The 13825-nt window shown below is 40.3% G+C and overlaps 1 protein-coding gene and 1 non-coding gene across 2 annotated transcripts; one reads left to right on the top strand and one right to left on the bottom strand.

Annotated features, from left to right (window-relative positions):
* Positions 1–5521: 5521 nt before the first annotated feature.
* On the top strand, positions 5522–8942 carry MRPS21 (mitochondrial ribosomal protein S21). Its single transcript, XM_072766641.1, has one exon. The coding sequence runs from the start codon at positions 5565–5567 to the stop codon at positions 5733–5735; it is 171 nt and encodes a 56-aa protein (XP_072622742.1). The 5' UTR covers positions 5522–5564; the 3' UTR covers positions 5736–8942.
* Positions 8943–10715: 1773 nt separating this feature from the next.
* LOC112907800 (U6 spliceosomal RNA) lies at positions 10716–10822 on the bottom strand. The gene has a single exon (XR_003232822.1). It is a non-coding gene; the product is annotated as a U6 spliceosomal RNA (small nuclear RNA).
* Between the last annotated feature and the right edge of the window lie 3003 nt (positions 10823–13825).

Below are 13825 nucleotides of genomic sequence, written 5' to 3'. Positions count from 1 at the left end.
TTATGAGAGACATAGAGACAGAGACACAGGCAGAGGGAGAAGCAGGCTCCACGCAGGGAGCCCCACACGGGACTCGAACCCTGGTCTCCAGGATCATGTCCTTGGCCTAAGGCGGTGCTGAACTGTTGAGCCACCCGGGCTGCCCAGATTTTATTTATTTATTCATGAGAGACACGGAGAGAAAGAGAGGCAGAGACACAGGCAGAGGGAGAAGCAGGCTCCATGCAGGAAGCCTGACGTAGGACTCGATCCCGGTTCCCTAGGATCAGGCCCTGGGCTGAAGGCAGCGCCAAACCGCCAAGCCACCCAAGCTGCCCTGTTTTGAAAGGTTTTTGAATACTAGACTAAAGAGGTGTAGAAGAGCTGTAATAAAGAATACCTTACCATCATATGTTCTCAGGCCAATAGTTAATTAGTCTTCCCTTATCACTGGTTATAAGGATTTTGATTTTCTGTCTCGCTTCATCATTTTCTCTCTCCAGTATGAAAGAAACAGATGCTTGTTGAATTGAATTATCAAAGAATTATATGAAAGAGATCTTAAGAGAATATATGAGCTGTCCTTCTACCTTAAGGCCAATAAAATGGTAGCTTTATTACACAAGTAAGGGAAGCTTAGGACATGTAAATTATGTTTCTTGGATCACATGATTATTGAATGGTGGAGAGGGGTGTAAAATACACCTTTCTAGGGATCCCTGGGTGGCGCAGCGGTTTGGCGCCTGCCTTTGGCCCAGGGCGCAATCCTGGAGACCCTGGATCGAACCCCACGTCAGGCTCCCGGTGCCTGGAGCCTGCTTATGTCTCTGCCTTGTCTCTGCCTTTCTCTCTCTGTATGACTATCATAAATAAATAATAATAAAAAATTTAAAAAAAATCAAAATTTAAAGATTTTATTTATTTGAGAGAGACAAATAGTGAGAGAGCATGAGTGGGGAGGAGAGGGAGAAGCAGGCTCCCCACTGAGCAGGAAGCCCCATGTGGGGCTGGATCCCAGAACTCGGGACCACGACTTGAACTGAAGGTAGATGCCCAACCAACTGAGCCACCCAAGTGCCCTCAAAATTTTGAGTTTTAAGAAATGAGTTACTTTGGCAAGGAATGAAAAAATAATTTATGGTGCAGGATTATTTATTGAACCATTTTTTATGTTTGTATCAAGGAAGTAGCTACAACTTTAAAACTTTTGACCAAAGCTTTGATGTTGGCTTGAATATAAGAGTACAGCCCCCTGGGGCACCTGGGTGGTTCAATTGGTTGAATGAATGACTCTTGATTTCAGCTCAGGTCATGATCTTGGGGTAATGGGATCAAGCCCTGAGTCAAACTTTACCTTCAGTGGAGAGTCTGCTGGACATTTTCTCTCCTCACATCTTGCATGTTCATGCGCTCGCTCTCTCAAATAAACAAATCTTAAAAAAAAAAAAAAAAGCACAGACCCTGTAGTAGACTGCCCGGTTCAAATAGATCTCAGCTCTGCCATTTATTAGCTTCATGATCTATGGTAAGCTACTTAATGTCTCTGCCTCAGTTTCTTCATCTGTAAAGTGGAACTAATAATAAAATAGCACCTACCTCACAGAGTGGATGTGAGGATTAAATTAGTTAATATGATTAAATTGCTTAGAACAGTGCTTGGCACATAGTAGGCATTGTGTGTTAGTTATTTTCATAATTTGGAAGTCATTGTAAGGAAGATTTTTACCCTTTTGGTTTTGCTTTGTGGGTGATTTGTTTGCTTATTTATTTATTTATTCATGAGAGAGACAGAGACATAGGTAGAGGAGAATCAGGTTCCCTGTGGGGGGCCTGATGTGGGACTCCATACCAGGACCCCGAGATCACTCCCTGAGCCAAAGGCAGATGATCAACCATTGAGCCACCCAGCTGTCCCTGTTTATTTATTTTGAATGATTAAAAATTTACTGTAGCTGTTTTTTCTCTATCTTCCTTGATCATCAGGTTATGCTCAAGGTGGACTGAAGATGAAAAGATAAGAAAATTAAGCCTTTTTTTGTCATGGTGATCCAGTTTGCTGCTGATACTGGAAGGACTTTTCTTATAGATAGTGATACTTCCCAACCAAGGCTCCTCTTTTTAGCCTATTGCTAATCGTATTTTGATTTTTTTTTTCAATTTTTATTTATTTATGATAGTCACACAGAGAGAGAGAGGCAGAGACACAGGCAGAGGGAGAAGCAGGCTTCATGCACCGGGAGCCCGACGTGGGATTCGATCCCGGGTCTCCAGGATCGCGCCCTGGGCCAAAGGCAGGTGCCAAACCGCTGCGCCACCCAGGGATCCCGCTAATCGTATTTTGAAATAATAGCATTTATTCCCCCTGTATGCTCTGCTTTCTCATCTCCATTTCCAGTTAAAAAAATTTAAAACCTGAAAAACAGGGACTCCTGGGTGGCTCAGTGGTTGAGCGTCTGCCTTTGGCTCAGGGCGTGATCCTACAGTTCTAGGATCAAGTCCCACATCAGGCTGCATGGAGCCTGCTTCTCCCTCTGCCTATGTCTCTGCCTCACTCTTTCTGTGTCTTTCATGAATAAATAAATAAAATCTTAAAAGAAAAAACAAAAACCCTGAAAAACAGAATATTTCTAATTTCCTCCCTGAAGGTGATCCTCTTTCCATTGATGTTAGACTTGAAGAAAACATTAGGCCTTCTACCTTCTGAGAGAAGACTTTTCTGGTGTCTTTGGGATCTTTCTAATTAACTTAGAACCAAATGTCTGTATATCTACATCTTCCAAAATCCGTATTTAGCCAATATATTTTTATTTTAATTAACATTAGAGTTTTTCTTTTCCATTTTTTTTCCTTTTTTTCATTTTCTCTAAAAATCCTTCCTGATTCCAGGTGCAAATGGGTGGTAGGTGAGAGAAGAATAAATACATGGCAGAAGGTGAGGCATGTTTGGTTTTCTGCCATCTGGCCTGGCCTGGCACTATCTCAGATCTTGTTCTTAGGTATCTGTTTTCATATTGCTCTTTTTTTGTCTTTCTTTCTTTGATTCTTCTTTTTGTTAAACAGCAGCCCCATACTTCTTTTAAGATTCTCTTTGTAGGTGAATGGCAGTTTATGCATACTTTTTTCCTAGGTATAAGTGCTAATTTTAGTCAGAAACCGAAGGAAACTGGCCAGTGTGACACCATGTGGATTTCAACCCTGGCTGCCAATTTGGAATTACTTGGGGAACCTTTAAAAAACCTCTTGATGCCAAGGCCCCCCTCGAGACTAAGTCTGGGCAGTGGCATCTGACCAGCAGCATTTTTTAAAATGTCCCATGAGATTTTAGTTTTGAGCCAGGATTGTAATAAACTTCTTAAGAGCAGAGACCTGTGCATTTTCATTTTTATATCCCTTACATTTGCCAAAATGTCTGGCGCATAGAAAGCTCTCAGTAAGTGTCTATTTAATGAATGTAAATGTTTCTTTATCTTTTGTCAATCTCTTAATGTTTGTCAGACCTTCCCAAAGGTATCCTTAACAGCAAAGGAGAGTGAAAGAACTATAGGGATTCTGCTACTATAAGCAAACATGGGTTCTCTTTGAAGTTTCTCTTTTTTTAATGAAAATTTTAGGTGATTTTTTTTTTTTAAGATTTTATTTGTTCATGAGAGACACAGAGAGAGGCAGAGACATATAGGTAGAGGGAGAAGCAGGCTCCTTGTGGAAAGCCAGATGCAGGATTTTATCCCAAGATGCTGGGATCACAACCTAAGCCGGAGGCAGACGCTCAACCACTGAGCTACCCAAGCATGATTTTTTTTTTTTTTTAATTCATTGCCATTGCATCTGTTTTAAGGGTAGCACCTCCACCCCTGTTCAAGTTAAAATTGTTGGGTTTTTTTTTAGGATTTTATTTATTTATTTGTGAGAGACACAGGCAGAGGGAGAGGCAGGCTCCTGGAGGGGAGCCCAATGTGGGACTTGACCTCGGGACTCTGGGATCATGCCCTGAGCCAAAAGCAGACACTCAACCGCTGAGCCACCCAGGCGTCCCTAAAATTGGTTCTTTGGGCAAATGCATCAACTTTATCCAGAGACTTTTGTCTCTGGATTGTACTCTTGGCACACTGTCAATTATCCTAGTTAAGAAATATAGCATTTCTGGGGCACCTGCGTGGCCCATTTGGTTAAGTGGCAGACTTGATTTTGGCTCAAATCATGATCTCGGTGTCTTAGGATCAAGCCCCACGTCAGGTTCCTTGCTCAGCCAAGAGTCTGCTTGAGGATTCTCTCTTCCTCTCTTTTTGCCTCTCCCCTTACTTGTGGTTTCCCCTCAAAAATAAATACATATATCTTTTTTAAAAAGTGTGGCATTACTTTTTTAACTTTTATTTACTTTTTTTACTTTATTTCAGGTATTAGAACAATTTAGGAATAGCTTTTGGAAAAAAAGAACTACATATTAAAAAGGAAAGAATTTGATCAGAAAGAAGAGGAATGGTTAGAAACAAAAATATACGAATAGATTCAAGTTCCAGAAACTTAGGGCCTGAAGATCTCTTTTTGGCTTCTTTATGAATTTAGAAAATTCATACTTTGTGGCTGGGGTTATCCGGGATTATCTAGGAAAGCAGTACAAGAAGTGCATATTGTTGGGACACCTGGTGGTTCAGTTGAGCCTTTGGCTCAGGTCTTGATCTCAGGATCCTGGAATACAGCCCTGAGTCAGGCTCCCTGCTCAGAGAGTTTTCAGTCTAATGAGGGAGATGTTTATATAAATAACTATTAGAATGGAGGAATGAAACAATCGCTAAGTAGTTCTGCAACAAAATAAATGATTTTCTTTAAGAAGATCAGAAACTTCTGGAAAGGTGGCGTCTAGGCTTGGCATCAAGAAGATGAGGGAAATTTCAGAAGGTTGGCAACTGGAGGTGGGGTGGCATTCTAGGTTGTGGAAACAGCATGAATAAAGACTTGGTATCAAAGGGTGTTTAGGGAGTAGTCAGCAAAGTAGTGTGGTTGGAGCTTATGGTACATGGAAAAATGATGGGTGAGGCTTTTATTTAATGCTCTTATTTGTATCATTGGTGTGATAGCCTCTTTCCTTGTATTAAGTAGGTCCGGGGATATCTCAGGCCTACAGAACTTCAGCTGTGTCAGTTAAACTTTAGAGATGGGACAGCATTTGCTGTCTAGGAATCACTCCTAGTGATTTGTTTTTCCTACTACAAATGACCCACCCCATCTGAAGATTCTGAAATGACCCCTTGGTTGAGAATCATTGCTATAGAGAGCCCTTGTTCTTAAGGACTGTGTCACATCCCTCAGGCGTGCTGTGGTAGAAAAAAGGATAGAAATATGATCCTGACTATAAACTTCCCAAGAGCAAGGACTGTGTAATTAATTGCTTTGCTGTTTCTTACAAATTCCTATATAGGACCTCTATAAGTAGGCAGTTAATGCTATATAACCACCATTTCACATCATGATTTTTATAGACACCAATTGTTTGTCAGTTGACTTCTGGCCATCTGTGAAATTGGAAAAGAATAATAATGAGCCCACATTTCTAACTTCATTCCCTGCTTTAATACAGAATCCTCACCATGGATGGGCTCATTGAGGACATTAAGCGACGACGGTACTATGAAAAGCCTTGTCGCCGAAGACAAAGAGAAAGCTATGAAACCTGCCGGCGTATCTACAACATGGAAATGGCTCGCAAAATCAACTTCTTGATGCGAAAGAACCGGCCGGATCCATGGCAGGGCTGCTGAGGCCTGTGGATAGTAGGCCCAGTATGAAAATCCCTATCCAGCTAATCTCCTTTCTTTCTCTGATCCTATTTTCTCTTACTTTTCTTGTAATAAATTCAGTCACATATATGTAAGAAGACCTGCATACATAGAAGCAGTCGCATAGTTAACAATGGACTCTGTCTTTTATTACATGAAAAAGAAAGTAAGTCAGAAAGTAGTGTAAGAGTAGAATGGTAGTTGCCAAGCACTGGCCAGGAGTGGGGCATGGGTAATTAGTGTTTAATGGGTACAGAATTTTAGTTGGGGAAGCTGTACAAGTTCCAGAGACAGATGGTGGTGATAGTTGCACAACACTGTGAATATGCTTAATGCCACTGAACTGTACATTAAGTGGTTAAAATGGCAAATTTCATGTATATTTAGCTATAATAAAAATTTATGGGGGAGGGACAAAAAGGGGGAGGAGGGGAAAAATTTATTAAATAGTCTAAGAGAGGTGAGGAACTTTTCTAAAATGTAGTGAAATATATCTACCATTTCCTACCCAATTCTTATGAAACCCAAAGCAGGAAATTACTGGAAAAGCATCTGTTACTCTTTACTGAACTGTCCCCCCTCTACCAACTGTTAGATAAAAGGAGAGGAGGCATCTATGTATTTGGAATAAATTGCCACTGAAACACCCATCAACCAGACTAGTGCTGGAGTCCTTGTCCAGAGGAATCCTTAAGACCTAACATTTGCTCCTGTTTTCTGTCTTTTTTTCAGTTTTCCTAAAGGAAGCTAATGAAGGGATAGTGAAGAAGAAATAAAGCTGTAGGTGGATGGTAGAAAAGAGAGAATGAGCGAATATTAAGAAATATAAGGGCACAGAGCCAGAAATATCTACAGCAGTGATTCTCAAAGTCTGGTCTTCAGATCAGCAGTATCATCATCACCCAGGAAATTGTTTGAAATGCAAATTCTGGGGCCTACTTTAGACTCTCTTGAATTGGAAATTGGAGTTAGAGCCCAGTAATCTATTTTAACAAGCCCTGGAAGTGATTCTGATGCTTGTTAGAGTTTGAGAATCCCTGGCCCATCCAATTCAAAGTAGTTTGCAGGCAGAGATCCCTACTGTCTCCTCTACTCCTGTTCAACAAGCACTCTTTCGTATGTTATCTCTGTGGGAAGACTAGCTCCTCTGGTTCCTTTTTCCTTTGGCCTTGCTCCCTGATAGCTACGCTGCTAGTATAAGGAGAGTTGGTGCCAACCTCTGTAGGAGAACACAGTGGGTAGGTGGAGTGACTAGTCCATCTCTCCTTACCAAGGCTCCAGCCCTCAGTATGGTATTTAAAAAGGAGGGAGGGTAAACAGCAGACTGCCAAGCACTCCAGATTACTAGTGTTCAAACACTGCCCCCTTGTGCTATAAGTGCATGAAATCCAATTCTCTGGTCTTAATTTTAGTCTTCAATATCTTTTTCCCTTTCACAGTTAACATACCTAATTGACTTAGGCAGGCCTGCAAAAAGATATGCTGGAACCACTGTTCCTTGCCTTTCAGGACTTGATCATTTTTCTTACCCTCATCAGTAAGGCCCAAGGTGAACAAAGCATATTATAGGGCACAGCATAGAAGTAGCTTAGCTTAGAAATAGATCTCATCCTTGCCCTCCAGAAACTTACACTGTGGTTGAAAAAATTCTGTATACAGGTGGTGTTCAATTTTGTTACCTTTGTACAACTTCATTTTCAAGTTAGGTCCCTTTTTAGTCTCTGAATGTGGTTTTTTTTTTTTTTTTTTAAGATTTTATTTATTCATGAGAATACACAGAGAGGAGAGAGAGAGAGAGAGAGGCAGAGACATAGGTAGAGGGAGAAGCAGGCTCCATGCAGGGAGCCTGACGCGGGACTCGATCCGAGGTCTCCAGGATCACGTCCTGGGTTGAAGGCGGCACTAAACTGCTGAGCCACCCAGGCTGCCCTGAATGTGGTCTTTAATGTCACTTTTGAGTGATTTTGAGTCCAGGCATTGTTTCACTTCTGGCCAATTGCTGCTGCTGAAGAATAAAGTCTTGGCCTTTGACAAAATGGTAGGGTACCGTTTGTGATAATAGAGCCAGGCCTGTTACTTGGCAGTATTCCTCTGAGATTACAGTTGCTCCTGAGCCCCCTCCAAAATACCAAGGAGTGGTTAAGATCTAGAATTTCCTTAATCTCTGAAAATATCCCCTGCTTGTTCTAGTCACTTTCTTGACCGTTTTCCATGTCCCTCAGAGCAGTGAACAATGATGGATTTTAGCAGATAACCAGTTGAGAGGCCTCATGTGTAAAGAGGGTAACTGAATAGCTGCCTGAAGTCCAATCAGTTTGTGCTGTCATGGCAGGGAGAAAGGCCTTCCACTCCCTGCTCTGAGAAGCTAGAAGATACCTTATGGTCATAAAATGAATAGAAATTTCCCTAATCCTTTTATCCCTGCATTGGGTTCAGGAGAGTGGTGGTTTGGTACTTACCCAGTTGCAGAGTGGTAGATGCAGTACCTCATATTCTGATCTTAGGCATCTGTGACATTTCTTCAGTGTGCACTGGATTGCCTCTGACAGGTTGATTCCAATCACAATTTAAGAATCTCAAAATGTTTAGTGCTCTGGAAACAGGTACCGCTTTAAAATTGGGACTCTGTTGTGAAACTTTGACATTGTACTTTAAAGTTTTCAGAAGTGAACTAAGTATGAAACGAGAGTTTGCCTATATGTTAACTGAAAACACTAAGGAATAATACCTCACTGAATACTAACAAGATAAAGTAATTATGGAGTGATGTGTTAAATGTAGGTATTTGAAGGGAAAGGAAGATATTGGGACTTGCACTATGTGTATTTAAGTTTTTTTGTTTTTTTAATTCAATAATGAGAGACACAGAGAGAGAGAGAGAGAGAGGCAGAGACACCGGAGAGAGAGAGACAGAGACACAGACACAGGCACAGGCAGAGGGAGAAGCAGGCTCCATGCAGGATGCCCGATGTGGGACTCCATCCCAGGTCTCCAGGATCACGCCCCAGGCCGAAGGCGGCACTAAACCACTGAGCCACTAGGGCTGTCCAAGCTTTTTGTTTAGAAAGATCTAGATTTAATCATGATCTTGGCAAGTTATTTAACATAAGTTTTAGTTTCCCTTGTAAAATGAGAATAATTGTATATAGGGATTTGTGGAGAGAATTAAATGAGCTCATGCATGTCAAATGCTTAGCGTGGTTTCTGGCACAGATCTTAATAAATGTTAGCAATAATCTCTGGCCAGTTGTGCCAGACAGAAGCCTGGTCATTGAGTCCTCCTCCACACTCAGCCATACTTAGCATTCACTTAATTCCTGTGTTGAAGACTAAAGTACCACAATAGCCATTTAACTATTTTGCATCAGTGTTGCCTGGCCTTCAATCCCTCCACCCTTACTTATGTCAGAATGATTGTTCTAAAATGCAACCCTGGGGATCCCTGGGTGGCACAGCGGTTTGGCGCCTGCCTTTGGCCCAGGGCGCGATCCTGGAGTCCCGGGATCAAATCCCACGTCGGGCTCCCAGTGCCTGGAGCCTGCTTCTCCCTCTGCCTGTGTCTCTGCCTCTCTCTCTCTCTCTCTCTGTGTGACTATCATAAGTAAATAAAAATTTAAAAAAATAAAAAATAAAATAAAATGCAACCCTGATCATTTCACTTTCCTGCTAAGTAAGTAATTGGTTCCCATTAATTTATTTTTTATTTTTTATTTTTTTTTATTTTTTTTTAATTTTATGATAGTCACACACAGAGAAATTGATAGTTCTTAGTTTATATATAGTTCTTAGTTTATTTATATTCATTTATGAGAGGCATAGAGAGAGAGAGAGGCAGAGGGAGAAGCAGGCTCCATGCAGGGAGCCTGATGTGGGACTTGATCCCGGAACTGCAGGATCACTCCCTGGGCTGAAGGCAGGCGCTAAACCACTAAGCCACCCAGGGATCCCGGGTTCCCATTAATTTCAAGATAAAGTCCAAAATACTAGCATGGCATTTAAGGCCTTTCATGACTGAATCATGCTTTTCTGTCTAGCCACTTGTCTTCTCCAATGAACTCCTGGGACATGCTGTTTTCTCCCTCTGCCTATACACCAGCTCTCAGTTTGGCTGTTCTCTGAGATGACTTCCCTGATCTCTACCAACTTTTCTTTTTCTATTCCTTTTTTTGTGTGTGTCTTGAATTTATCTTTACAAGCTTACTTCTATATTAGTAGTTGATTTCTGTAATTTGTTGTGATGTATTGCTTATTTGCTTTTTTCTCTCCATTAGATTTTCAGTTACCTGGAGGTTGGGTCTTTATTGTTTTTTGAACCACTATATTCCCAGTGCCTAGAATAATGCCCAGCCTTTATATGCTTAATAAGTGGGGCAATGGGTTGCTCAGTCAGTTGAGCATTTCACTCTTGATTTTGGCTCAGATCATGATCTTGGGGTCGTGGGATCAAGCTCTATGCTTGAGATTCTCTCCCTTTGCTCCCCCTAAAATAAATAAATCTTTAAAAAATAATAAATGCTCAATAAAGATTTTTTTAAAGATTTTTTTAAAGATTTTTTTAAAAGTCCTCTCTAAAAAAAAAAGAAAAAAAAAAAAGTCCTCTCTACAACCAGCATGGGCTCAAACTTAAAACCCTGAGATCAGGAGTCACATGCTCTACTGACTAAGCCAGCCAGACGCCCCTCAATATATATTTCTTGAAGGAACAGATGACAATAGTAATAATCAATTGAGTCTTACTATGTGCCTGGCACTGTACTAAATATTTCTTTATTGTAACAAAATATACATAACATGAAGTTTACCATTTAAACCATTTTTAAGTGTATAATTCATTGGCATTAAGTACTTGCACAATGTTGTGTGACTATCAGAACTATCAATTTCTAAGACTTTCATCACCTGAAACAAACTCAGTCATCATTAAGCAATAATTCTCGACACCTCCTCTCCACAGCCCTTGGTAGCCTGTATTCTACTTTCTATCTCTCTTGTTTCATCCTTGTGCAGGGGCCATGCTAATCTTCTCTGTATCGTTCCAATTTTAGTGTATGTGCTGCTGAAGCGAGCACTCTCTCTACTTGTTTATTCTAGATAGCTCATATATTTGGAATCTTACAGTAGTTATCCTTTTGTGTCTGGTTTATTTCACTTAGCATATTTTCAAGGTTTATCCATGATGTAGCATGTATCAGAAGTCCGTTCCTTTTAATGGCAATAGCCCATTGTACATATGTACCACATTTTGTCTATTTTTTCATCTGTCAGTGGACACTTGGGTTGCTTCTACTTTTTAGTTATTGTGAATAATGGGTGTGAACATGGGTGTTCAAATATCTCTTTGATACCCTGCTTTCAGTTCTTTTGTGTATCCTCAGAAGGAGAATTGCTGGATCACATGGTAATTATATTTTTAATTTTTTGAGAAACCACCATACTGTGTACCATAGCAACTGTACCATTTTACATTTCCACTACCAGTGTACAAGGTTCCAATCCCCCCCCCCCCCCCCCCCATGTCTTTATATCCTCACCAACACTTGTTATTTTCTGGGGGTTTTTTGGAGGCTTTTTTTTTTTGTCGGTTTGTTTGTTTGTTTTTAGTAGGCTCCACACTCAGCATGGAGTCCAACGTGGGGCTTGAACTCATGACTCTGAAATCAAGACCTGGGCTGAGATCAATAGTCAGATGCTGGGCAGCCTGGGTGGCTCAGCGGTTTAGCGCCGCCTTCAGCCCAGGGTGTGATCCTGGAGACCCAGGATCGAGTCCCACGTCAGGTTCCCTGCATGGAGCCTGCTTCTCCCTTTGCCTGAGTCTCTGCCTCTCTCTCTGTCTTTCTCTGTCTCTGTCGTGAATAAATAAATAAAATCTTTAAAAAAAATAATTAAAAAAGAGTCAGATGCTTAACTGACTGAGCCATCTAGGCACCCGTTTTGTTTATATTTTTGATAGTAGTCATTTTGATGAGTGTGAGATGGTATCTCCTTGTGCATTTTTTTTCCTTGTGGGTTTTGATTTGCCCTTCTCTGATGACTAATGATGTCGAGCATCTTTTCATGTGTTTATTGGTCATTTGTATATCTTTGCAGAAATGTGTATTCAAGTCCTTCACCCATTTTTTTTTTTAAGATTTTATTTATTTATTCATGAGAGACAGAGGCAGAGACACAGGCAGAGGAAGAAGCAGGTTCCACACAGGGAGCCCAACATGGGACTCGATCCCGGGTCTCTGGGATCACACCCCAGGCCGAAGGCGGCGCTAAATCACTGAGCCACCTGGGCTGCCCCTCACCCATTTTTGAATTGGGTTGTTTTTTATAGTTGTTGAATTATAGGAGTTCTTTATACTCTCTAGGATATTAATAACTTATCATATATATGACTCAGAAATATTTCCTCCCATTCCATGGATTGTCTTTTCACTTTCTTGATAGTGTCCTTTGATGTACAAAAAGGTTTTAATTTTGGTGAAGTACAATTTATCTATTTTTTGTTGTTGTTAACATGTGTTTTTGGTGCCATGGCCAAGAAATCACTGTCAAATTTGATATGAAGATTTTCCCCTATGTTTTCTACAAATTTTATAGTTTTTGTCCTTAAGTTTAGGTCTTTGATCCATTTTGTGCTGATTTATGTATATGATGTGCAGATACCCAGTTATGTATATGATGTGGATACCCGGTTTTTTCTGCATCATTTGTTGAGCAGACTGTCCTCCCATTGAATAGTCTTGACACCCTTGTCAAAAATCAGCTGGCCGTATATGTGGGGTTTGTTTCTAGGCTCTATTCTGTTCTGTTGTTCTACATGGCTGCCCTTGTGTCAGTACCACAGTAACTGTTTTTTTTTCATTGCATTTAATCCTTAGAATATTCTTTTGAAGTAGAGATTTTTATTTTATAATTGAGGAAACAATCTCAGAAGAGTTAATTACCCGAAGGAATCATAGGTAGTAACTGAGAGACTAAGGATTTAAACCCATCCAATTCCAAACATTAGAAATAAAATCAGTTCTTAGAAAAACATATTCCTCTGGAGAATTGAACCCAGACAGTTAAAAGCACTGAAACAGAATAAACTTACAACTTTGCAGTTGGACTCATTAACCCATTCAGCAGACTTTGAATATTCTGAGAGACATTGGTGTTACATGCCATAGTTACAATGGGGAAGCTGAGTTAACGTAGTGGAGCTCCTTCAGTTTGTTACTCAAAACCAAGCTTTATTCCATTATGTCATGGTGCACCATCAGGGAAGGTGGGTCTTGGTATGTATTTCTAAAACTTCTTTAAAGCCAGCCATTAGATATAAAAATCTTCTCTGGGAAAGTCTAATAACTCCCTAGAGAATAATTGCATTTCCTGGTGAGTCTATCATTTAAGAAGAAAACTTGGAATTTTAGTTTCTATAGTTTGCAATCTGGTACAGAATGGTTTATTTTCCACATATGAAAATGTGCCATAATATTGGATGTGTTTTTTCCAAATTATACTTTGCCCACATATGTGCTTTTCAGAAGCAGTGGTTTAAAGGGTTTAGAGCCTTATTTTGAAGAAAAGGAAAACTGCAGGCTTACTGATAGAATGAGAAAACAAGTTCTGGCAAGTCTTACTGTTTCATCATTTTTTGAGCCTTTTAACTTTATTTGGTACTATCCTAGGTCCTGGAGACAATGTGAAACAAAATGCCTTAGGCCTTTCTCTTCTTTAGGTGAAAAACAGACTTCAGCAGGTTCTGAGGCCTGCAAGATCTGCCAAAAAATATTCATTCTTCAACAGATATTTGTTTAATTGTGCCAGGTGCTTCTGTAGGCATTTAGGATATATCAATGACAATGATTCCTCTCTTTAAGGAGTTTATATTCTAGCAGAGGGAGTCAAATGATAAGCAGTAAGCATAAATAAACTAGTACTGATATGGTAGGTGGTACGAAGTTCTATGGAAAAAAGAAATATAAGGGGAATTGAGAGTGCTAAACAGGCTTCAGAATTTAACAGGGTGATCGGAAAGGCTTCACTGAAGTCATATTTGAATAAAAATTTGAAGGGGATGGAGAAAGCAAATCCTATACTTG

The sequence above is a fragment of the Vulpes vulpes genome, chromosome 8, assembly GCF_048418805.1.
Source record: "Vulpes vulpes isolate BD-2025 chromosome 8, VulVul3, whole genome shotgun sequence".
In the NCBI taxonomy this organism is placed as follows: domain Eukaryota; kingdom Metazoa; phylum Chordata; class Mammalia; order Carnivora; family Canidae; genus Vulpes; species Vulpes vulpes.
Note: the sequence above shows the minus strand (reverse complement) of the source record. Positions and strands in the feature narration are given on the sequence as shown.

Coding starts and splice junctions, on each gene's coding strand:
- MRPS21 (XM_072766641.1), top strand. CDS start 5,565: ATGGATGGGCTCATTGAGGACATTAAGCGACGACGGTACTATGAAAAG.